The sequence below is a fragment of the Gymnodraco acuticeps genome, unplaced genomic scaffold (genome assembly GCF_902827175.1).
Source record: "Gymnodraco acuticeps unplaced genomic scaffold, fGymAcu1.1, whole genome shotgun sequence".
Classification (NCBI taxonomy): domain Eukaryota; kingdom Metazoa; phylum Chordata; class Actinopteri; order Perciformes; family Bathydraconidae; genus Gymnodraco; species Gymnodraco acuticeps.
Window position 1 is genome coordinate 2,673,381 of NW_022992250.1, and position 26,585 is coordinate 2,699,965.

At 39.0% G+C, this 26,585-nt stretch overlaps 2 protein-coding genes across 2 annotated transcripts in view; one reads left to right on the forward strand and one right to left on the reverse strand.

The window, feature by feature from the left end:
• stk10 (serine/threonine kinase 10) overlaps nt 1-22,714 on the forward strand; it is a 43,180-nt gene extending 20,466 nt beyond the window's left edge. The window contains exons 5-20 of the mRNA XM_034206464.1: nt 1,299-1,371; nt 2,501-2,695; nt 3,324-3,405; nt 9,684-9,818; nt 11,568-11,894; nt 11,989-12,408; nt 14,720-14,844; nt 15,579-15,702; nt 16,042-16,221; nt 16,387-16,479; nt 17,078-17,207; nt 17,386-17,510; nt 17,724-17,912; nt 19,675-19,800; nt 19,962-20,075; nt 20,938-22,714. Coding sequence (XP_034062355.1) covers nt 1,299-1,371; nt 2,501-2,695; nt 3,324-3,405; nt 9,684-9,818; nt 11,568-11,894; nt 11,989-12,408; nt 14,720-14,844; nt 15,579-15,702; nt 16,042-16,221; nt 16,387-16,479; nt 17,078-17,207; nt 17,386-17,510; nt 17,724-17,912; nt 19,675-19,800; nt 19,962-20,075; nt 20,938-21,078 — 2,579 coding nt within the window. The 3' untranslated portion in view covers nt 21,079-22,714. The remainder of the gene's footprint in view (nt 1-1,298; nt 1,372-2,500; nt 2,696-3,323; nt 3,406-9,683; nt 9,819-11,567; nt 11,895-11,988; nt 12,409-14,719; nt 14,845-15,578; nt 15,703-16,041; nt 16,222-16,386; nt 16,480-17,077; nt 17,208-17,385; nt 17,511-17,723; nt 17,913-19,674; nt 19,801-19,961; nt 20,076-20,937) is intronic.
• Nucleotides 22,715-23,229: 515 nt separating this feature from the next.
• Nucleotides 23,230-26,585, reverse strand: part of sh3pxd2b (SH3 and PX domains 2B) — a 48,694-nt gene continuing 45,338 nt past the window's right edge. The window contains exon 13 of the mRNA XM_034206466.1: nt 23,230-26,570. Within this exon, the coding sequence (XP_034062357.1) occupies nt 25,044-26,570 (1,527 nt within the window). The 3' untranslated portion in view covers nt 23,230-25,043. The remainder of the gene's footprint in view (nt 26,571-26,585) is intronic.

Genomic DNA, 26,585 nt, shown 5'->3' on the forward strand with positions numbered 1-26,585 from the left:
CCAGTGTGCGATAAGGAAGGACAGCTTTTTTTCAATGGCTGTCCGACATTTGGATCCTGAGACACACAACTTTAAACAAATCAAGATCTGTTTTGCATGATGTTTTACTACTCTGTTATTTTGCACTCAGTCATGACAGACAAGCCCCAACCACTCAATGGAGAGTAACGGTAAGCTGCTTTGAGCTTCATATTTTATTGCTGGTGAACTTTTTTGAAATTAATCTGATTCCAAATTGCCTCAATATTCTTTTTTCAATTTTCAAATGACACATTTTGCCAGCCACTGTGCTCACCATGGCCTTCCATTCCCCAAAAGACACCACAGTTGGATATAATCACTGGGAGTTGCCTTTTTAAACTCATTAAGTCATGACACTGACTCATTTACAGTCTCCCAACGTATCTAACTACATGTTGAATCAAACAAGGCAGCAAAATGCACAATATTCAACTATTATACATGGCATTAAACATGAACAGTTGGTTGTCAACTTTTTATATATTTTTTTAAAACTCTTCAGGGTCCTTTGGGTGTGCTACATACTGTACATATCTAGAAACTGAATATCAAAGACGGCACATTAATACCATTACAAACAAATAAGGTATATCATCCTTGAGTAGTGTAGGCTAGAAATATTTGCGTATAATGATGATAATTATTCTTGAGAGAGCGCCTTGTTTAAGGAAACATGGTGTGAGTTAAACCCAGTGATGCAGCAGCTTTTACAGCAGCGTGACCACAATTTACTGAAGTGATTTTGACGTCTGGTTTGACTATTAGTATGATATACCAGAACATATTTACAATCTTGGGTGTAAACTTTAATTTGATGTACAATGGAAGCAGTAGTATGATTTATTGTCTTTGTATGATGTTAACGTTTTTTCTTCGATAGTTTAGTCTGCAACTGTCTTAAACTGACCTTTTGAATTGAAATGTGTAAAACACAGACGGTCACTTAACTCCCTGTAATAGAACATGCCAGTTTGTAATTGAAGCAGACTGCTGCGAATCACACGTGAAATCTTGCTTGCAGAGGAAAAAAAAGGTAAACACCCCTATAATCTGAGGGTCATGCCAGGAAATGGGGGCAGCTTGTTTGGAAACTGAACTCCCATACATTCTCTAATTCTGGCTTTGTGTCTCAATGTCATGACAGATTTACAATTTGTCTACATCAAGGGGGAAACACAAAATGGAAGGTTTTGAAATGCATTCACTCCCTTTTTAAAATGCCTTAGTAAACTCATGTTAACCAACTTCATATTTTGTGTCTCTTTTTGTTGTTGTAGCTGACTTTGGCGTGTCTGCAAAAAATACCAAAACCTTACAAAGAAGAGACTCTTTCATTGGAACGCCATACTGGTAAGTAAGACATTACTCTACTTTCAAAAACATATTCCATGATAAAACATGTTCCTTTTTAAGACAGAGAATTAAAGGCCTGGCAAATCAAGATATTTCATCACATTAATGCAACATTTTGTTCACTGATTTGAAAAATTGTCTTCAATTCAAACAACCTGAGCTATTAAAAACATATTTAACATATTGCAAAATCTCTACATTTAGATGTATAAACAACCCCTTACATACGCTATACAAGTAGGGGTTTATGGCTTGTTAGAAAGCCATTTCCTGCCCAAAAGAACATGATGTATACATACACTTGATGTGCTGTATTGTTTTTGTAACAACAGCGTGGTTCTCTTCTCTCCACCTGAACACATTGGAAAGATTCCCTGTAAAGTCTCCAAAGCGAACCTTGGTCCATACTGTTATTCCATGTGTTGAAGCCAGTTAACCATTGACTAGAACAAGTTATCAGCCATCATGAATACCCTACCAAGCCTAATGGAAACATGACCTTGCCCTCATGTTGCACAATCCTTAATGTGTCACCTGCTGCAGCTACTCAGATAAAAACATTGTAAAAAACCGTAGGTGTATCTTTATGATATCAAAGTGTTGGGCCTGTTGAGACGTATCCCTATTTACAAGCTGTGTTGATACATCAGGTTTTTACCACATGATAGTTACAATCTTTACAAGTTGGGTAACTTATTAGCTCTTTCACTTGATGTTTAGAAGTTACACCTGGGAAATATAAACAAAATAAATGAAAGTTTAGATTTAGATGCATTTAGTGTATGTTGCATTACTTTACCTTTCAAGCCAACAGTCATTTGTGAACCAATCATGGGATGTAGATATCATATTGGCACATTTTTCCTGTTAAATTTAAGACAAGGATTATGTCCGTTTAACTTTTTGCACATTCTATACATTTAGACATTTACACAGGAAAAGTTAATTATGTACTGAATAGCAAGAGAAGGGAGAAAACTCCAAAAGCACATTTTAAGGTTAAATGTAATTAATGGGCACTATACTTTAACTTATTACATTTTAACAAAAGTTGAGCATTCAAGTTCTTACACTATGTAATGGTCCATGATATAAATACCTTACATTTCTATTTTCTCTGTGTCAGGATGGCTCCAGAGGTGGTAATGTGTGAGACGATGAAGGATGCTCCATACGACTACAAGGCTGATGTCTGGTCTCTGGGAATCACTCTGATCGAGCTGGCACAGATCGAACCCCCCCACCATGAGCTCAACCCCATGAGGGTGCTGTTGAAGATCGCCAAGTCGGAGCCTCCCACCCTGGAGCAGCCGCACAAATGGTGAGGATTCATAAAAATAATACTCTGAATTCACCTGTTGTACAGTTGGTCAGTGAATTTATCATATCATTTGGGGAAATTCTGGAAGATAATTGGAAGGGATGAAAATAAATCCTAATGTGTCCAACATTTTCACACAAATCTTGATTTATAAATTTCAGGGGCTTATTTATTCTTGTCTAGATTCACTTGGTTGTTTTACATTCTACAGCTAAATGATTTTGATCATCTTCAGTTTCCTGTAATCTATCTCCCCCTCTCTGCCTTAAGCCAATTTTGCACTTTCTAAAACTATAGCAACAACTCAACATTTAAATGCGTGCCAAACTATATGTTTTTCCCTTTCACTTGAATGAGTCTTGACTGTTTCATAGCTTCAAATGTAGTGCTGCAAAATTGAAGCGATCAGGTGCTGAAGGGACATTTGGGACAATGAGCCCACTCATCATTCCTGTTGAAAGCTTTTTTACAAAGCACAGCTGTGCACAAAGATGATCCACTTGCACCGACATTGCGTATCTGGAAATGTTTTATGTTGTGTAACTTTCCCTTCATCCTTCCCCTCCCACCACCCCTTTCTTCATACTTATTGTTTTGATTAATTTTTGTTTTCCTGTGTTCACTCAAGGTCACAGGACTTTAAAGATTTCCTGAAGAAATCTTTGGACAAAAACCCAGAGACTCGTCCGACTGTAACACAACTCATTGAGGTAATGTGCTATAATAATACTGCCGATGTTGAACACTGCTGAACTTTGATATATGAAGAAACATTGTCCTAGCTCTTTCCTTATCTAGCAACACACACACAGGAACAGTAAGTCTTTTATTTGTAATACCTGAATCATGGAGTGATCTTTGCCAGGGAAGTGAGCAATGCCCCCGTGGAGGGAACTGGCATGTGAGGGGGAGAGGAATGCAAGGTGTGGGCATAAAAGGAGCCGGTAGAGAAGGGGAAGGATGGCATACAAAGTGAAAAGGAAATGAAAAAAACTAATCTGGAAAAAATAAAGTTTGGTTACCATCAGCTTTAAGATAATTGTTCTATTGATTTGAAAAGAACCCTCTGAGGGCTTCTCCTTAGGGCATTCCCATCCCACAAAGACAATTGAGTTTTGTCATGTCAAAGATTTATGAACGATAAACAAATGTCACACAAAAGTAAGTGCACATTAATTCAGCTAGTGACACAGTAGGAAAAGACAAATCCTTACATGTAAAGGCACTTTGGCACATCTGGGCTATGTCTAAGGGGATTCTGTTGACAGACAGTCTGGCAGTAATACATGATTATCAGAGATTGAACTTTTCCCAAAGTCCTGAGCAAGAGAAAATTAGAGAAAAAGTGAACAGGGTGTGGATTAAAGCACGTCTTTTAAAATTCAGAGCCACAGTTTCCTGTCTGTATCCCACAGCAGTTATTTACATTCCCTCCCTCAGCCAATGGTATGTCTGGATTACCCTGAGCCCGCCACCTCTGGCCAATTAGAGAGAGGCTCAGATAAAAACCCTAGACCCGGGCCCGCTGGGAATTCTGCATGTGCTCTCCAGTGGGGGGAGGGAGACGGGCGCGGTTCAGTTTTTGGTGCCTTGCTGGAGGTTTTAGATGTTTATCATGCCTGCTCCTCCCAACGGCTGTCGGATAGTATTTACTGCAGACAGTTGTGAAAATGATGACATAACATTCTGCTTTGTAAAGGATGTTGAATGAAGTTGGTTTAGTGAGAGTTACATATGTGATTTGTTTAAAGGTGGGGTAGGTAAGTTTGAGAAACCGGCTCGAGATACACTTTTTGTTATATTCCATGGAATGCTCTTAACATCCCGATAGCAACGAATATCTTAAAAAAAAATCCAGAAAAAAATGTCATCTGTGGAAGCCGTAATACTGTAAAAAGCACGACCAATCATTTTAGCCGGCCCGGCTAAAATAACTGGATGGCCTACCTGCCCGTCAGCCTTCCCTCTGTGCACAAACTTATCTCGTGCCCTCATTGGTCATGTGCGCGTTCGTGTGTGTTGGAGGAGGGGCTCTGTAAGGAAGTGGCAGATTGTCAAAGTGACAGACAGCACTCGAGCTGGTTTCTCCAAAATTACCTACCCCACCTTTAAGGTGTTTCTTTTTTATTCATTGGCGTGCATGGATGTGGAGAACAGATGAAGTGCAGGAAGTGACAAGAAGATTATAATGAATCCTAGATAGGAGTCTCTGGACTCTAGGTGTTAAACTATGTGAGTTGTGTGTGACTGTTTCAAAAGGAAATAAATGGATAACGTTTCATCAGGCTTCACTAACATGCTATTAGATCAGTGGTTCTCAAATGGGGGTACGTGGACCCCTAGGGGTACGTTGGAGTACTGCAGGGGGTACGTGAGATTTATTTTATGTTAATGAAAAAAACAATATAAGTAATGCATTTAAACAAACTACTAATAGTAGATTAACTACTTTATTCAAAGGTTTACAGTAATTCTGGATAATAAAATGGGAAAAATAAACGGGGTGCTCTCTTTTCCTCTCCCTCTCCTGACAGCCCGTCAGTCTCGTGCAGCTCGCTGAACCTGTAATAAGTGACCCGACAGTAAAGAATACACATATTTATAACTAGTTTAGCTAGTCCCAGAGTAGATAAACTAGCTAAGTGTGTTAAGTCTAACTCTTAGTGTATTTTGCTCCACTCAACGGTCCGTCACAGCGGCGGAGCTGTGATCATGCAGAGCTGCGTGTTGTCCGTCAGCAGCAGCTGATCTGATCTCTGATCTCTCTCTCTCGTGTCCGGTTATACTTTACTCGCGTTTATGTCCAAATCTGTCAGATCTAGCTAGTTCTAGTTAATTATATGATTGCCTGCTTATCAAAGGACACCTAAACAATAAGCGTTGCTTTGCAACGGTGTATGGCCGCAAGTATAGCGCAGCATTATGCATAATATGAAGGGTCAAAATCCCATGCTCATAAAATGCTCATATATTTGATTCTCTTCATTCCCCACGCCCCAAAATAAATACATAAATAAATAAATTTACCAATTTTACGAAAAGTAACGAAGTTTGAGCAGAGTGGGTTTTATATTAAAAGTTACACATATTTCAAAACGCGAAGTGTAATAACTGCAGTGGCCTTCCTGTCACTGAGAATAACAAAAGTTCCTCAGTGAAGCACAAGCCCATGTTTCTCACTAAATTGTACAACTTATTAAAAAGATCAGTTCAATGCAACTAATGTCGTCTTAGTGTTATTGCATGTTAAAATTGGTTTGCCATGAATTTAGTGATGGATTGTAAGCATTTTAAATGTAGCATTTAAGTGTTTCTCAGTTACAATGTTGTTTTAATACATGATGGTGCAGCACTGTAGGCCTACTGTATGTACCTCTTTATATAGGCATTTTTTCCTTAACAAATTGTTTTTGCGCTGATCAGGGGGTACTTGGCTGAATCTTTTTTTCAAAGGGGGTACATTATTGAAAAAAGTTTGAGAACCACTGTATTAGATAAACAATATGTGAACCTCTTGCCTTGAGTCTGTCGCACATGTGTGCTTGTAAAGACTGTTTACCAAACAACATGACACAGTATCAGTCACTGTGGCTGTGTGCTGGCAGGAGACTATGTGGATGACTTGTACTCATTACACTGAAAATAGCTTCTCCTCTCGCATAGTTTCTCATGGTCAGGATTTCTGTAACAATTTTGAGAGCAGCCTACATTCATGTATCACAAAAGAAGCTTTTCTGTTAAGATCATAGCATGTATGTCTGTACTGTATATCTGATATGTTATCATACCAATTTGGCTTTTTTTTTTCTCTGAGCAAGGTCTTTGCAGTGGTTTTTCAGTTATTAACATTGTGCAGACACAAATGCACATACATTTATATTTGTGAGAGGAGGCCTGTGGTGCAGTGGGCTGTGAGTTGGTATTCGGATCAGGAGGTCACAGGTTCAAACCCCACTGCAGTCAGCATGTCGTTGTGTCCCTGGGCAAGACACTTCACCCCAAATTGCTCCTGTGGGGATTGCCCACAGTATTGAGTATGTAAGTCGCTTTGGATAAAAGCGTCTAACAAGTGACATGTAATGTAATGTAATTCTAATTGACATCATGCATTCCTAAGCCCAAAGCCACAATACTATCAACTATAAGCAAAAGCATTACCCTTACTTTAGTCTCAACCTAATTATAACACTAAAGGGTAAATTCACCCAAATTAAAAGATTAAATTAGTACTTCTTCTTCAAATCATAACTCAATCATATCTGAACAGACATCATACACATATTTGTAGTGACTTACACTTTCCAAAGATATCATTTTACCCATCCCAAAAAACCTCAGCTTAGAACTTGCTTGACACTAACAATCTTTTCAAGTTTTCTCCAGTATCTAAGTTATCCTGTGTTAGTGGTCTGTACATTGTTATATTGCAAACCAAATTTGCTTATAGATAAATGTACATACTTAATGCCAGAGTCCGTTTTGTTTAAAACTGTTAAAAAATACAACATGTGTCTGTTTCTCTGGATAAACCCCACAATATGCTATCAACAGTTTTCACAGGAAGAATTGTTCTGGATCACACAGAGTAAAGTATTTTTCTCAGACTGATACTTCAAAATGTTTGCAAATAAAAGTCAAATCATTTTATTTACGGAGACCAAAATTACTACTTACCTAACACCAGCACTTGCCCCCAACTTAACCTAGACTTAATTATAACCTTAAACGTAAAACAAGTCTGAACCTCTGAACCACCCTTTGAAGAGGACTGAACAAAATTCCCTCACTTTCCCAAAAATGTGCTCTCTCAAGTTCTTAAACTCAAATGTCCCCTCACAAATACAGAAGTGAAAACACACACTTCACTCTCAATGCTTAACAGGTAATTCTGTCCCCCACCTCCGGTCCCCTAATGGGCCAGATTGTTCACATTTAACCTTTTCACACCCAGCCATGCATGTAAAAGCCAACATCTCTCAGTCCCTGGGTCTAACGCAACATGCAACATGCAACCTAAAAGAGAGGACATGAGCTCCAGTGATCCACATCTTGATCCATAATGGCAGTAAGAAAAACATAGTTGGTGCTCTGCAAATCTGGCTGTTTGCCTTGCCTCCCCTTTGATATGCCTCAGAGAACTGGCTTCAGCCTGAGTATGGGAGGTCTTCTTGTTCACTTGTTACAATAAACAGTGGGAAGTTGAAATCTCAGATGTTTGCTACTGTCGGGGTTTCAGTGGTGCCTGAGGGAGAAAGAGATTTTTGTTTCTTACAGTATTACATTTAACTAAACAGTGTAGGCTTAGATCAGTCGTGTTGACTGTGCAAACATTATTCATAATCAGTGGAATAGTTTACTATTATGTGTTTATTTCAAATCAAATATAGTACTAAAGCTGCAAGTGACAGTTTTTTATTGATTCGTTATACTCACCATTTAGGCTATGTTGTCAATGTCTAAAGTTATTGACCACCATCACTAAGCAAGCATGATTCTGATATTTGTTCTAATAGATAAGCTATTTAATTGTAATCTTAATATTATTCAGTAAAGCTTGGGTAAAGTAAAAACAACATGACCTATGAACAGTAGGTTAGGTTATTTATTTACCTAACCCTTTAATTGTATGTACCAGCTGCAACACTAGCTGAACTGTCACACCCTATTCCAAGCATCACAAGCTTGTGGAGACTTTTTTAAGAATGAATGGACCAATCGGCATTTACATTTGCCGTGTAGCTGCAAATGTTGTAGTCCCCGCATTTGTTCATCTCAGTCTGTACCACCACAGGATTGTAGGGCTTTAACAGCCGGTGTGTGATCTCTCAGCGGGCCTGTGTGTACTCAGGAAGTGGTAGTGAGGTTATTGGAGCCTGAATCTGTTAAACTTTGTGTCTTGATTGAACTAGTGTGACTTTCTTCTTTATAAGGTGCTGAATTTGAATTGAAATACTTGTTCATAAAGTTAATCTGCTGTGTCAGATCAGGAAAGCTAAGTATGATTATTTTTTAAGATTTAGTGAGTTAGCATTCGCAACACAGCGACCCTTAGTATCTTACATTGCAATGGACAATGTATGCATGTGTGTATCTTTGTATTCTTATTTCCAATGTGGTGTAATACATGCTAAGATGGCATTTACAATATCTGACTCACCAGACAATAGCCGACTGTTGTTTGTCACCGGAGATGTTAAGAGCTGAAGCCTAATGCAGTCCTCGAGGACAAGCTACTGCACACGAACAACTGTGGTCAACAAATGTGTACACACACACACACACAAACACACACACCCCGAGTTATGCACACTTCATGGTCCAGCACCACTTGTAGCTTTTTCCCCTTTGTCAGCTGTTCCAATAAAATTACACTGCAGTGCAAAGACTCTGAATAATAGATGATCAGCTGCACTCAACTTGTAATTTCGTTTTTTTATTTCCCTTGCACTCAACTTATTACTGCTCTGTTTGCGCTTCGGCAAAAACACAAATTGTCTCTCCAAGGCTGTAAAACTAAAGAGGGCTCGCTATCTTACGGACATGATGATTGAACACTTCTACATCAGTGTGCCATTAAACTGCTACATCAGGGAGAGTTGTGTTGTAGAGACACTATTGTTGTAGCAGTTTCGGAACTGGCAGGTGGCAGATAGAGTTTCCTCTGCAGGGAAAGTCTCCTTGTCGCAGTCTAATGGGCAACCCATTGTATTTGAATGAAATTGCTTCACATTTTCAATAGACATGTTGTTTATTTTCTAGCCAATCTTCATCTAATTCCTCGTCTTATTCCTTATTGCCTGTGGTTTGTTGTTGTAGGGGTTGTAATTATGTGCTCACATTGGTCCCTTGCCCTCTTTGTACGGGAAGTGTCCACATTATGTGTAAAGGATATATCTGATTTGTACAAGCATTACATGTACTACAAATACTCTTTGTAATCGAACTGCTAATTAGTTAACCATTTATCCTCTGTCCTCTGTGCCTACAGCACCCTTTTGTGAGAAAGGTGACGTCCAACCGCCCGCTGCGAGAGCTGGTGGCCGAGGCCAAAGCTGAGGTCATGGAGGAAATCGAGGACAATAGGGAGGAAGGCGAGGAGGACGACGCCATGGAGCTCACTGTGGTACTTTTAATTTCTGTCCCTTCGTTTTTTTTCTGCGTCATTGTTTGTTTCCAAAAGCAGACTGAGAATTTCATGGGTTGGATTGTAAGAGTACATACGATTCATATTTACAAGGTCATGTAACTGTTCATTTTAGTTTTGCCATAACTCATGCACATTATCACACAAAGGCATATGCTCCCATACCCAGAAAAACACACATGTTCTGCTTTAGTCTTTGAAGTCTTTGAACTGCATATTTTGGTAAACATGGCCTTCCTGCCAAAGGACGGAAGGTTCATTCTGCAGAAACCATGCATAAATCCACAGAAACCATACAATTTAGAAAGTAACATGCAGTAGTATAAAAGTGCAATTTACCTCCTGCACTTTGCACAAACAAAGGAACAGAAACCGGAACACTGGCATTCATCCACACCCACACGTAGTTAAATATAGGTGCTGCCCTCGTCCTTGCTCCTGTATAGAAACGCTGTCACTTCACCTCTGATGGACTACTTTTTTTAAGGTCCCACATTGTTCTGTTTTGACACTGTGACCCTTAAGTAAAGAAAGACATTTCAATATACTCCAGGGACTGACAAGGTGAAAATACCTTTATAAACTCTCCTGCAAACAGGAAGTTGTGACTAGGCAAATGTGATAAACATAGATGTTTTTCTCTCAATGCAAATGAATGTTGATATCATATCTCTTTTTTTTAACTTGTCAACAGTTGGTTTGATGAAATCTGAATTTATGTAGGTGAAAATAACTTGGAAACAGGATTTGTTTTTTACTGGATATTATTATTTATATGGTGTGATTGATATGTAAATAGGAAATTATGTTAAAACGGTGTGAATCCAACCATTAGATTTCTCATCCTTGTGTTAAGGTTAAAACTAAGATATCCTCCATTTGTTCCCTTTTCTCTTCCAGCAAGGACACTCTAGTGCACACACAGCAACTTTTTGACACATACAGTAAAAGCCCCTGAAAGCCAGCCAAGCAGTTATCTGAGTGTTAATCTCTTTCTATATATCACACACAGCCAGACCGAGATGTTTGCTGAGACATTAGAAAGGCTGAACCGGACCATAAAGATGTCTGATGTGTTGTTTGCCTCTGGTTTAAGTCAGCAGAGAGTTTTTTTTAAGTAACGGAATTGCTTAGATTGACATATGGCTGTGCACATAATTATAAAATAACATCTTAATTTGTGTTCATAATTACAGACCAAAGAATCCCCATGTCTAGCACACATCCGTCACTTTCTGTAATTACATGTGAAATAGTGAAAATGGCCTCTTTCTCTTTTCCCTTCTGGTTGCTAAAGTTAAAGGGCATTCTAGTCATTAATTCAGTGATTGAGTGCTTTTAATGTTTTTTAGCTGCTACTGGGATGTGATTTTGTTTGATTTGATTATTATAGGTTATTTTATTATTTTGGTTTTATTGTTTCGGTTCTATTATCTCTCATGATAGATGCTTCATTGTGTTTAGGATACCTAAAACATATATGAAAATTATGCCTTTTTTGTATTTGATATAAACAAAAATTAGTACAGATCATTAATGGAAAGTTGGGTTAGGGTTAATAACTGGACTGTCTTTTTTATTTTCCAACAAAGTTATATTGTATACATTTCAAAGCATTCAAAATGACAAACGTCAAGGCTGTTCTTTTGTCAAAGTGTGAAAACCAAATGTTTTTTGCATTCACGCTTAACAACAATCCTCTCTCCCTCCTCCTCCTCATTCCTAAAGTCTGCAGGAAAGGAACCATCCCAAACCAGTCAGACCAGTTTGGAAGGAGACCAGTCTCTGACCACCCATACCCCCACCATACCAGTCCCTCTACCCAGGAAGAGTGCTGAGGCAGAAAGACCAGCAGAGGAGCAGCCAGGCATGGTGGTCCCTGTCCCTCTACCGCGACAGAGTCTCCCCCCAAAAGATCCGGAGGAGTTGGGCGACAAACTTGCCGATGAAGTCATTCACGAGTCTGAGAAATCTGAAAGCGAAGCCTCAACGAAGACCTCCAGCTCAGATTCGGGCATTGAGGATGGGAAGAGTACCCCAACATCTGAGGAAAAGGTGCTTGTCAAAGTTTTAGATTTTGGAATATTAATCTACTTCTCAAGTTTTGACTGTGATTTCATTAAATTACAATCCTAAAATGTATTTGTAGGTTGCTGTGGAGACCCCAGAGACCGAACAGCCACCGTCTCTCACCAAGCCAACATCTGGGGAACATGTTGACATCTTTATGGTCTCAAACGACCCAGAGGTTCCCAAGGTCAAGGTGACAGAGGATGAGAGCATGACTAATGGAGGCTTACCAACTCCAAGCAAAAGTACAAGTGTCACTCCTGCACCCAGTCCCACTCCCTCCACTGCCCCCACCCTAATGCCTACACCCCGCTCTGAGCCCAATGGGAGCCTCACCAAGGGAACCCCAGACCGGACATCCACAGGAGGAAACGCAGAGGCTGTCTCACCTTTTATCAATGGCGGGATTATCAACAAGCGGTACTCTTATTCAGGCAGCATGGCATCAGAGAGCATGGACATGTCCAGCCACAAGGGGAATAGCTCAATGTCTGCAAGGGTGAGTCAACACAAAGCAAAACTAATTGAAAAAGCCTGATCTATCTTAGTTCAATATATTTATTCTGCCTCCTTTTGTGTGGAGTTTCACTAGAGAACATGTCTAAAAGGTAAACAAGACCAGTATTTCACTGTAGAAGAGGCAGCTCCCTGCCTATGAAGGAAAGCCCCTCCTTGGAAAAAGTATTTCTCAGCACCCACAGAGGAACTGAAAGTGCATTGTGTTGTGTTTTGGGGTGTGGGTGTTAACCATCTGAAACAGACGATAGCCTGTCTTCCGATAGGCATGCACTACATATTGCATTCAGGGAGATTATGGAGAAGGACACTAGTTCATGCTTCAGAAACTCTACTCTTCTTCTCTTTATTGGTTATGATTTAGGATACATTTTGTGGTGCTAAATTATTGGCAAACACTTTTACTGTATTAAAATACGTCTGTGGAAGATGTTAAAACTCAATCTCCAAAACTGTCACTTCATGACCGTGCATTTTTGACATAATTACATTTCAATCAAAGACGGAAAAATGAGTTTTCCCATAATCAATAAAGTAATGACATTCACCAAATGTGTGCATGGCCTGACAGTACCAGCAAGGGAGGGAAGATGGGAAGGCAAAGGGAGAAAAGAGAGAAATAATTTATCACCAAGCCTTTCTGAAGCAAAATATGCAACATTTCCCATTCATCAGGACCAACAGTGCCCTTTGTGTGGGCACAGTTCAGCTTTCACCAGCGTGAATGGAAGTTTCTATACTGCTCATTGTCACTGTGCTGCTTCTGGAGGCTTATAGACTGCCTATCAATATAATCCTATTGACTGTGCGTGGAGTCGTGTTTGTGTTAAGTTTTTCCAGAACAGATTATTCAGCAGCAGCAGACAGTCAGAGTGAATGGGCCATCTTTGTCGGACAGGAGGACACTTTGTGTGTTTTTCGCACAAATGTGTATGATTGAGATTGGCAGAGTTTGCATGTGCTGATAAATTGATGTGTACTCAAGGAGAGCTGCGTGTTTGTCGTTTTGTGAATGACATGAGATAGGAAGTTAAAGCCACAAACAACAAGGCTGAGCTACAGAATGACCCACATGCCCTTTTATTTGAGTGCCAGTGTGTACTTGATAATACAGTCCAACACACAATTACATTGATTTACTGCTATCGTAAATGTGTCAGTTTTGTAGAAAGAGATTCAACAGTACAGAACAGGAATAATGCTTCCAGCTGCTGCCATCCACGGTAATAGTCTCATCCTATTTGCTCAGCTGTAGAGAGTTCAAGAGGAAGCTTTGTGAGAGTGGACAGAAGTTAACACAAAATAAATAAATTCATGCTTTTTTTGGATCACTTTTCTCCTCGACTCTCCCCACTTTTCCTCTCCTTATATACAAACTATTTATAAACCAAGAAATGACGACGTACAGGGACTGAGCTACCCAGTGTTTGCAGAGTAAACCCTGCCATATCAAGTCATGTAAATATTGTTCTTGGAGGCTGATTTTAGATTAGCGACGCATGCTTTTGTAAGCCATAACAATTTTTTATGTTCAATTTATAAGGAACAGTTAATGTATTATGTCGACCCCGCTCAAACCTCCTAAATCTGAGTTTGTTAAACTTTGATCAGACATTAAAGTATAAGGTCACCGGCCTGTGTTCTTGGTAGGCCTATGATTAGAAATAGACTGCTAGAATTGCTCGTCCTTATGTTAATACAACTACATTTTCTGAATTTCACCTGGCAGTTTTGTAAGAATAAAAAAAACAAGTCACAGTGTTTGATATTCTCCTGTATGAGGTTACTTCCTGCATGGCATTACAGTGACAGATGGAGCATCTGCTTGTTAAAGTAAAACCAGATTGACAGGAATATTAACACACGTCAACACACATTCAGAAACCGCTTTCTCTCCTTCCACCAGATAAAAAAGCTACCTTGAGTCACAAAGGCACGCATACTTAAAGAAGAGCTCAACCCATTTAACACATCAATGTCTTGGGTAGTGCATATGTTAAAAAAGAAAAAAACATTGTATAAAGCCTTTGATTGGCTGCATGAAATGTGATAATTTGTCTCAGGTGATTTAACTTAAATCTGCGTAGGTTGTGATTTCAGTTTTTTTTAAATAAAAAAAGGAATGTTTGTGCACCCCTAAAGTCTTGCGTCCCCCACATACAGGACAGTTGAACAATTCAACTAATAGAAATACCCCCTGTGAGAGTTTCACTGGGCTCCCTTTTACTTAAAGTCTGATTTAATCTAATGTCATCCTCTTTTGTTTGATCTTTGTTCCTCTCTGTCTGCCTCAGGACTTCTCGAGTAAGACTCTGAAGAGAACCAGGAAGTTTATTATTGATGGCGTGGAGGTTAGCGTGACCACCTCCAAGATCATCAAGGATGATGAGAAGAAAGATGAGGAAATGAGATTCCTGCGGTATGTGCATGATTCAATCCGTCTGCACGACATGCATTCAGTTTCAAAATGTCTGATTAATACATATTCAGATTGAGGCGTCCTGCGCTCTTGGGCTCTGGCCCCTTAAGATTAAAATGTCCAAATACCCATACTATGGAAAATATACTTAGGTTGCTTTATGTCCTTGAATGTTTTAAAGGAAAATCTAAAGGTTTCTTTTAGATTAAAGGGGGGATTTGGTTAGCTGTGTTTAGTTTTGTGAGTCTAGATGTTTAAACATAATGATCAATATAACTTTATTTGTTGTAATAAATGATTTGATTTCTGTGCATAGTTAAAACAATCTAAAACACTGAACTGTTTTGTGAAACCCAAGAAGTTACGCACGTGTTACCAATGCCATCTAGTGGTAGAAATATGACATTGCATATGGGACTACAGTTATACCAACAGGCTTATTTCTAATTAATACAAGACTATGGCATGCCCCTTCAGTAGCTGGGAGAAACATTTGAGATTTTAAAGAACAAGTACAGAGTTAGAGTTTTAACTTGTAGTTTCTACTTTTTTTTGCTTGTCTGGGGAGTTGTTGAAATCATACACATAAGTGAAAATCTTAAAAATAAGGTTTATTGTCATAACATAGAGACAACTGCGGTGTAATTGTGTAATGTATAAAACACTTAGATCGCAGGTTCCTCAAGAGTGAAATTTACAAGACATAAATAAATGTGTTTTTGTGTGTGTTTTAGACGTCAGGAGCTACGTGAGCTCCGGTTGCTGCAGAAGGAAGAGCACCGCGCTCAGGCTGGTCTGAACACCAAACTGGAATCACAGCGAGAACAAATGCAGAGACGTTTTGACCAGGAGATGAATGTGAGTCACAGTTTCTCCAATATACTTTTTTTTCAATATACATGGAAATTGTCAGTGTACTTTCTCAGAGTGTATGTCATAGTAGGCCTATACACAATGTCACAAAACATTTCATTGTATACATGCCAAATAAAAAGAAACATATTAGAAAGTTAATTAACAAAACACAAAAAACCTTTAAGTCAATATTTTGTACCTCACACCCTGTTTCATTGATAAACTCTATTCATCAAGTTTAGTGAGATTGCTAAATATTGGTGGTGTGATGCAACATATTTTAAATCATTCTATTTTTCAACAAAGCTTACTGTGTGCTTGTTTCCTCATGTCGCAACCCAGGCCAAGAAGAAGCACTACGATGTGGAGCTGGAGAACCTGGAGAAGTTCCAGAAGCAGACTATTGAGAAGATGGAGGGAGATCACCATGTTAAACTCAAGGAAGAAACTAAACGCATCAAATTAGAGCAGGAACGCGACCTCCACAGGTTCCAGGATCAGATCAAACACAAGAAAAAAGAGGTACATTGACTATGAAGATATGGGGAATGAAAAAGGTCATGGAAAGCTTTGTCTCGAGACTTTATCCTTCTTCACATACTTTGCTTGCTTCCTCGTGGGCCTGTGTGTTTCAATCATGCGTCAGACTTTTTGGATATAATGTTTTCCTTATTTTAATACGTATAGGTGAAACAATCTGTCGATAAGCTGCCCAGAAGTCAGCGTAAAGAATCCTTGAAGCAGAGGATGACGTCCTTCCAAGAAAATAAGTTAAAAGACGTAAGTAGTTTGTCATTTTGGGCTTAAGGTTTTATGATATTACTATTAAACTGAACAGTTTTGACACATGGTAAATGGGGAGGAGTTCATGCATACATTCATGAAATAGGAAATGGGAGCATACAGGTATGTGATCCCTTGCCGATTTTGTAAGTTCACCCACTTACAAAGAAATGAACAGTCTATAATTTTGATGGTAGGTTTATTTTAACAGTGAGAGTAAGAATATCAAAAAGAAAATCCAGAAATGTACATTATATAAATTGATCTGCATTTAAGCGTGGGAAATAAGTATTTTATCTCCTTGAAAAACATGTCTTGTACTTGGTGGAGAAACCCATGTTGAACAGCACAGAGGCACAAAAAAAAAAAAAAAAATTAATTTATTCCCTTTGTTAATTTCTTTGTAAGTGGGCAAACTTACAAAATCTGCAAGGGATCAAATACTTATTTCCTCCACTGTACAACCTACAGAACCGTCCAATCAAACATTCGTTTTTTCTCTTGTGGACATAATACTCGATAACTACGGTTTTAGCTTTTTTTTAACTATTCCTTCCTTCCCTAAATCCCTGTCTTTCTTTCTTCTGTGATTTAGGAGGACAAATTTGTGGCGGCTCAAAGGCATCATTTGGACACAACGCTGAACAGAATCATCACCAGCAACAAGAGAGAGATTGCAGAGACGGAGAGGGAATGCCTTAACAAGAAACATCAGCTGATCAGAGGTACTTTATCTGTTCAGCACAGGAGTTAATTCAAACCCTAATGCATCGCCTGATCAAATGACCCTTAGGTTTTATTGATCTTAGCCCAGCCTTGATGTAGTAGGATGTCAAAGTGTTGACACATTGCCTTTTTAGTAACTCTTGATAATTTCTTCTATCCCCTCTTTGCTTTGATTAGAGCGTGAAGCTACAATATGGGACATGGAGGAGAAGAACCTTTACGAGAGACACCAGTTATTGAAGCAGCAGCTGAAAGACCAGTACTTCCTCCAGAGGCATCAGCTTCTCAAAAAACACGAAAAGGTAAATCAGTGGATTTCTATACAGTATGTGTGCACATGTAAATGTCAAAATGAAGTTTTATATCTGAGCATGCAGCATTTAGCCTGCGTTAGTCACAGCCACCACCTGTGTCACTTGTGTTTTTTAAGTAGCAATGTCAAAGGGTATTTTTCATATTCCCTGAAAACATATTACATTTAATTGACAATGTGTCTATGTCCTGCGTCACTACAGGAGCAGGAACAGATGCAGTGCTACAACCAGAGAATGATTGAGATCCTGAAAGCTCGGCAGCAGCAGGAGAAGAGCCGCATGCCCAAGATCCAGCGCGGCGAAGCTAAGACCCGCATGGCCATGTTCAAGAAGAGTCTCCGCATCAACTCAACAGGCAGCTCCTCGGAGGACAGAGAGAAGATCAAACAGGTACGGGCAGCAAGGGTTTACTCACTTTATATTTAAGGCGAGACACCCCAGGTGAATAGGGTAATTTTATTAACTTAAAGGTATCAGCTAGAAATTTCTCCAGTTAATTACTTACAATAAGGCAATTGTCTTTTGTATTACAAGTTTTCTGAAATAGCATGTTTAAATATGCAAATGACCATTATCTCATTAAATATGCACATATTTTAACACATTTCAGGAATCGAAATCTGAACTTTGGATATAGCCAGATTCAAAATTCTTGTTTCATTTTGTAGTCATATTAGTATCTAAGGCTTTTACAGAAGGGATATTGGATATCTCTTTTTATCACTCCATAAATCAGAAAATACTGTCAACAGCCCTAAAATATCCATTTTCGCCATGTTTTTAGGTATACAATGTTGTATAATTCAGGCTATGAATTATATATGAACAAACCCTTCTGTAAAAGCCTTCATAATATTGATAGGAATATAACTGGAAGGTTCGGTGTATGTACGTGCTACTGAAGTTGACATTTCGAACTCAGAGTAGGAGAAAAAACTCATTTTGAGAAAACGACCTTTAAAGATTGCAGTGAGGCGCTAGCTAAACCCTCCTGTTCTTTGGATGACAGCTTGCGCATCGACGCACTCCGTGAAGGTATTTCATGTTCAGGGTCATTTTTTTTTGTATAACCTTGCTTCGTGCAAGTGACAATTGTTGTCGTCTTCTCTGTGAACGTTTTTTTCGCCGTTCTTTTGGCATTTTGAGATTTTTATAGCGGAAAGCTAACCCGGAAGTGTTTTAGCACACCACGTGACGCATCTGAACGAATCACGTTGTCATAAATTGACACCAGCCAATGAGATTTCGTTTCTTGGTTTAAGACCCCTTTGTGCTTTCACGATTGGTTGCTGATACAAAGGAAATTACCATATTTGGATCCGATGAGATTGTGCAGGAGAGACACAGCTTTCCAGCGATACCTCTGTTGACATGGTGCACACAGCGGTCGCGGTACTTTATGTTACGTTAGAATGCTAACTTTTGGTGAATTTAGGAGAAATCTACAGACGCAAATAGACAAACTATAGTCAAATAAACACTTAAATGTGTATTTTGTACGTTTTCCTTCCAAAAGCCTGAAAGAAAACATGTTATGGAATCAAAATAGCTCAAAATTGACCAGTACTTGAAAAACGATGTTTTTGCCTGCCGTGTCTCGCCTTAAAGGTCACCTATTATGCAAAATTAACTTGTTCATGTCTTTTATACATAATCACGTGTCCCTTCTGTGTAAAGACATTCTGAAAGTTTGAAGAAAAAAGATTCTCTTACTTTTTGTCCTGATCCATTTATATAAAACCTGTCTGAAAATGAGCTGATCAGATTTTTGGCCACTTTATGATGTCATAACGATTTTTAGGCTTGTGTAACCATTAGCCAATAACCAACCAAGGTAACCCCCCCCCACCTTATCACCTGAATCTCCTCCTAGAGCACCATTGTGTCGCAGCATCGCAGAGGGGCGTGGGGAGTGGCTCCTTATTTTCATCTAAAGTAAAAGATACAGAATCAGCACTTTTGAAACAGGGCTGAAACAGAGGGGTTTATGGGATGCTGAAATGCATTATCTGTTTGGTATTTCGAGCCAAACACTTCAGAGACATGTTTTGTATATATCTGAGACCTATACTATATTGATGAAAAACAGTATAATAGGGGACCTTTAAGCATAAAGTAAATGAAGTTACTGACCCCTTCTGTCCCTCTGTAGTTCTCCCAGCAGGAGGAACGACGGCAGAAGGCAGAGAGGCTGAATCAGCAGCAGAAACACGATAACCAGATGAGAGAGATGATTGGCCAGTGTGAGAGCAACATCCGAGAGCTGCAGCAGCTTCAGGTGAATGAAACGCTTATCTGTTACACTGCACATCGATTGGTTTGTGTGAGGAACCGGTTTATCGTATCCATGTTTTTGTCCAGTCTATAGAATGTGCTGAACTTAAAAAAAACACAATAAATGGGCTGCAGTTGTTAACAAGAGTTTGTTTTGTGCTTCAGAATGAAAAATGTCACCTGTTGATTGAGAACGAGACTCAAAGGCTCAAGCAGCTGGATGAACAGCACAACCAGCTGATGAAAGACTGGAGGGATCAGCTGAAGCCCAGGAAGAAGGTACATGTGTTTTCTGTCACAATGTTGTAATAGTTTATATGAATGGCTCTTAAACACAAAACTATACTCATTATAGTTATGTTTTACAAAGAACATATACAAAATAATTCACATCGCACATGTACTCGAGTTAAGCAACCACTATGACAGACTCATCATGACCACTTGAGTCTGAAAAAACTCTGATTGTTGTGAAACATACAGGATGTTTAAATAAGGATGTGGCACTGAGAGATAGGACAGTAGAGGCTTATCAAAGTGAAGCTGTCCTTGCTGAGGTTTAGTATTAAAATCAATATTTATTAGGAAGTTTTATATACAAATATTTATCTAAAACACAGCTGATAACTAAATGGCTAAGTAGTAAAGCAAGTGTTGACTTGGACGATAAGATCGACACCTCCTACCTGCACATGTAGTAAGGAACTATAGCGTTGGCATAAAGCCTAATAGCAGTGGAAAACGGTTAGTTTTTAAAGTCAAATAATCCATGTTTTTGTTGTTCAATTTTTACACAAACGAATAAAACAACAACTTGTGGTTTAACATGCTGTGACCATTTTTTTGCATTCAAATGCCAATGGCATTCCTGGAGTCTTGTCTTTATGCTTAAATAACATAAAGCTCAGATATGAGAGTGGTATCAATAAGCTTTCCTCTTGGCAAGATAGAGAACAAAGTATATTATCATTAGGGTCAAACTATTCATTTACTTTGATTTGAACTTGGATTGGAGCATAAAAGACGACAGGCGCATAGGAGTGTTGCTCCTGTAAGGCATTAGACAAATGTGAATAAAGGTTTAATCCCTCAATGTAAAAGATGATCTAATTCATATTTTGCTTTTCCTCTAATACTTTAGGCCCTTGAAGAGGAGCTCGGCATTAAAAAAAGGGAGCAGGAGGCTTTCTTCAAGATGGGTGAGAGTTCTGATTGCCCAAACCCAAGTTCACCACATAAACTCTCCAAGTTTGTGCCTTACCAAGACTCTTCCACCACTTAAAAAAACGTTGACGTTGCACAATATCTCCTGGCCACCAAAAACACCCATTCAACCACAGGCGTTTCAATGGCCTGCTGCCTTAGTTTGAATTTGCCTTGTCTGTAACGCATACCCATCCCTTCATTAGGTTATTTTAATGTTTTAGTGAGTTTTTATGTTTTAAGTAATGTTTAAAGTTTATTTTTCTGTCTTTAAAAAAGGGTTGTTGTATTTAATGGGGGTAAAACTCGTTGTGTGCTCCACATGGATCATTGCATAGCATCTGCTTTCATACAGCGTTTGGATTTATTTTCTTTTGTCAAACTAATAATCAGTAAATAAGCAAAAGTAGTATTTGGTTGGGAGGATTAGTTTTTTTCTTAAGGAAGGAAGACCGTTTGTCTTTTATGAAAGCTGGTGAGCCAGTACATAAGCACTTTTTGTTAACTATTGCCTTCTTCCAAATATCATGACCAAAAATGCACCCAAATGTACTACTACTTACTAGTAAGTCAAATTTACTGACCTATTTTTTTACTTTTTCTGTATGGCTTTGCTCATTGACCTGTAAATCCATAAGGCAGCCGATGTCATACAGCAGCTAGAGTCTGCTTTTATTTATTTTCAACCTTATCAAGACTAATCACTGTAAATGTTCATTTAATTGTTTTTCTTTTTAAACACCATTGGTATGGAACATGTGCTTAGTGCTTATCATTTTGTATCTTATTTGAAATGGGGGATGAGGCTTAATCCTGATCAAACTTTTAATTTGTTTCTTTTTAATGATTACTAAAGAATGAGGTTTGACCAGAGTAGGGGAAAATACCTTGTGTCTTTCTACTGTTTTTTTTTACTGTAAGTTCAGTCACACTGGATGGGGAAGTGAACTGATGAAGCCAAAGCAAAATACTGTTGTTCAATGAAGGACATTAGATAGGGATTTTAATTTGAGTAAAACAATATGTATTAGGTTTATAATTGTTATACCATGCGCAGTGAATGTACTGCCTGCTAACCAAAGTGCAATATTCCATATCTGTCTTTGCTAAGCTTAAAGAGGTTTATTTTCTATTAAACTTTGCCTTCAATTGCACTGAGAGGGGGAAATATATGAAGAGTTAATCTCCAAAAAATAGGTGTAATAAACCTCTTGAAAGAAAGAGCATTGCTAGGAAATTCTCAATTCTTCATAATCATTACTTTATGGAAGGCAATCATTTATATGTTTCACTTATTTTGGATCATAACTCTTCATATCATGTTGAAGGGAGTGCAACAATTTAGCCTGCTGTTAGATGCGTCTAGATGTTTAATTTTAAACCTAAAGTTTGCAGCTGAGGAAAGTGTTGCATTGTTTAGTGAGAGAAAGTGTTTTTATTTTAAAGCAATTTGACCTAGATATTTACTTTGAACTGGGTCAGCAATCAGGTACAGCTTTATATCTCTCTCCCTCACATTTTCCCAAAAGTATTTAAATTTGTTGTAAAAATGATCTTTTCTGTCATGTTTAATGGCTCCATGTATGCCTTCCTCTCTGTTGCAGTTTATGTGATATTATTTGTATTGAGGGGTTGTGAGTGTGAATGAAACTGTATCAGAAGGAACCACTATTGTAAATAATAACTCTTAATAAAGGCAGATTTTCTAAATAGTGGACTGTTGCATAGGCTTTTTTATGAGTGGCAGCGAACATTGGAAAAAAGTCATAGTATGTCAAACATTTAAGAAATGGATTAATTCAATACAAATTCATAGTATGTCCGAAAATATGAAAAAAATCCATAGTTTAAATTGGTCAAAAAAAGTCATAGTATGTGGAACATTTTGAAAAAAGTGATGGTATAGTTTGTCGACATTTTTGAAAAAAATCATAGTAAAGTATGAAAAAAGTCTTAATCGAAAAAGGTCATATGTCGTAAAATGTCAAAGTTATAGTATGTCGAAAAAAAAAAAGAAGTAATAGTTTAGTTGAAAAATGAAATGGGAGTACTCTCTTGCCGACAAAAGATGGCCATATAAACTCTACAGGGATAATATGAGATGTGGAATGGTGCAACAAGAAAGAATAATCTAACAATGTTTTACTCTGAGTAAAAAATGAAACAACTTTAAGCAGTGACCGTTTTTCTTGGGATATTTGAAATATGAATTCTGAGACAGTAAGACAACTGGATTGAAAAATCTGAAACTTTTATTGACTTAAGCAACATGAGACTTTATGTAATGAAAAGTACATAGCAAAAAAAGTATATATGATTACAATACTGAAATGATGACACCATCAACCCATACCTTTTTCTTACCCCGTTCTGTACCTGCCTTTTGTCCTCATGAAATAACCCCCGACAATAAAATGTTCTGTCTGGGAACCTTCAGCATTTTTCTGTATTAAACATGAACGTAAGGTGACAACATTATAGCGACTAAAAGCGGTGTTACAGCTTGTAGCCTTGTCTGATTGTTTAGCAAACAATTAACTTATTTTTTATGTTCTAATTTTGCTTATTTATTTAGCAAACCTAACAATGTATGTAGACAATCATTTCTCGACAACCTGGTGAGAAATGAGCATCCAGTTCACATAATTCTTTAGGTTACTTTCAACAAAAACGACACTGCTCTTTATACGTCCTCTTATTAGCAAATCCCATAATTCCAACAACTCAATTCCTTCTTGGCTCTTTCTTCCTCTTCCTCAGTACAGAGTAAAATAGATGACAGAATGACCATCAAAGAAAAAGTGACAACAGCTAAGATATGCCTTTCATTTCTGTACAATAAAAAATATTTAGCTATACTGACCATGCTTGATACCAGTCAAGCATTAATGTCAAACATTATTTTTATACAATGGTCATTCTTTGCTGTTATTTTAGCACCAGACTTTGGTTAAAGAAAGACTTTACACTTACAATATTGTAAATCATTGCACAAATCACTGTAGGTCACCAATTTCTTAGGTCAGACATCTGATACAGATTTGCAGATGTGCTCTTTAAGTCCCATTTCACACTTTTTTTGTTGGGTGTAATATAACATGATTGTGGTAAAATACGTTCACACAGAGATTCTTTGAAACGTTTTAGTTTGTTTGCTCTAGCCTCATCTTTACATGGGTGAATATGTGTTACAGTGAGTATAAAAAACATAACTAATAATGTGTGAAATAAAATGCACTGTGGCATTCCTCCCCTTCGTTCAGCGTGTGCAAACCTCAAAATGGTTTTGTGTGAAATGACGGAAAAAGTGCACATCTGTTACAAGTCACTGCAACCACAATTATACAGCCAACAACATAAAGCAATACATTAGCAGAAAACCTTATATGCATGTTTCTAGTATAACAAACAGTATTCTACTCGGCAACAATGTCTGTTTTAGTCATTTCTGATAGCACTGAAAAGCCCAAATGTAGTCGTGGAACTCCCCCAGTGAGTTCATGTGCAATCTTTGTCTCATAGATCTTTTTTGTCTACAGCTGGATTTGAACACCTAGCATTTTCTCCTGTGATGTAAAAGTTTGATATTTTTGTCAAACAACAAGGACTTTGTCTACAGTTGCATACAGTCTAATAAGCACTGAAGCACTTTGCATATAATCTAGAGGCACGATATCATAGAAGGCATGGGTAAAGATACATTATCTGCTTTATTTCTGTGTTAGGATCCCTATTCTAGAGTCTAGCCTAAGTAAAAGCAAGACTGACACAGGCTGGGACTAGAATACTGCAACAAAAGCAAAACACTTCTTACATGTAAAATTGAGATAAAAACCAAAGAACGTAAACATCATAGGAAACAACAAGGTCAAGTGTTATTGCTGGTTCAGTTTGAGTAATGTTTTTTATCAAAATGAAACAAATGTCACTTGAAACAGTTATTTAAAAAAAAAAGTACCTATAAATAAAAAATGCCTATTAGCTACAAAGTAGTGATATTTTGTTTGTTTAATCATGTGGTCATGGATTTGAGAGCACATCGCACTAAGGTTTCTTGCTCAGGTAGTTCGAGGGGATCCAGGTCTCGACTTCCTGTCCTACATTCTTACAGAACCACCAACCGCTGCTGTTTTTCTCCATCACTTCAAACACCGTACCCACCTTGAAGCTGGATGTTTGGTCATCCCCTTCAAAGTCTGCCACCGCTAAATACAGCTCATCCTTACTGGGCTCCATAAGTAACGGTGGAAGCTTGTCCTTGGGGGGGCCGGGCTTCAACTGAGGCTTGGGAGGAACCGGGACTTTATTACATTTGGGCTCTTCTTTATCTTTATTAGGAGGTGGCAGCATAAACCCCTTTGGTTTAGGTGGAGGGGGTCTGCTGAGGCTGGGTGGGGGGCCTTTGGGATGGTCCTGGATTTCTCTTAGAGCAGGTGGAGGCTTGGACTCGGTCGGGCTGGACGGGTCCGTCTTCTTTGGAGGTGGAGGTCTCCTTGGAAGCATATTGGGGGGTCTCTGTGGGGGTTCCTTGTGGGGAGGCACTGCTGGTTTTGCCGGAGGAGGTGAGATCTCCAGGCTGTGACCATTTATGTGTTTTGGGGGGAGTTTTGGCTCGTCGCAGTGCTTACCATTGCTGAGAGTAGGGATACGATGGGGGGGAGAGCTGGGGGGTGCAGAGGGATGGGAACTTTTTTCTGCTGTTGTGGCACCATTCTGAGAGTTTGCCTCTGAGCTGGGATCTGCAGGTTTTGAAGGCCTCAGTTTGCTTCTCAGGTTAGTGATGTCGAGTTTGTTTTCTGCCGGAGGATCTGGCTTGGCAGCTGGAACCGGTTTAGGTCGGATCGATGGCTTCGGTTTCATAAACACTGCGGGGCCGGCTGCATCTGGTTTCTCCTCCTGTGCTTCTACTTTGGGTTTTGGCGGCTGCTTAGGTACGGGTTTCAGATTAAACTTCTTCACCTCCTTGGCAGAGATCTTGTGGCCACATTCAAGACCCATCTCATTCCGGAGGTGAAGTACTTTGCTCTTATCTTCTTTCTTGTTCTCAGGTGGTTTGTCCGGTTTGAAGGGGGCTGCTTTGGGTGGAACCAGCGGCAAGATGACCCCAGGAACTGGGGGTTTTGGAGGCAAAGGTTTGGAAAGATCAGGCCTCGGTTTCTCCGATACCTCCAAATCAAAGCTCTTATTAATGGACTCTCTTCGAGGAGGCAGAGCTGGTTTCTCTTCAGCTGGAGGGGCTGATGGGGCTGGAGGTAAAAGCCCAGCAAGGGTAGGGGGAACCTTGCTGGCACTGGCCTTCCAATCTCTCAGCTTAGGCCGGGCACATGAATCGGGGGCAGTGGTTGGCTCATCTGGTAAAGGCTTGGACCAACTGTCATCTGTGCCTGAAATATTTGAAGAACCACCATTTTCCAGTCTCAGCTTCTCCATCTCATTGGGCAGAGGGGCAAGGAAGTTAGGGCGCACCGCATTGCTGGTCTTCTTGTACTTGTCGATAAAGGTGGCAGGGGCCCAGCCCTCTTTGTCATCAATCTGGATGTACCACCAACCACCATTATTCTTCTCTATCACCTGGTGGGTAAAAAA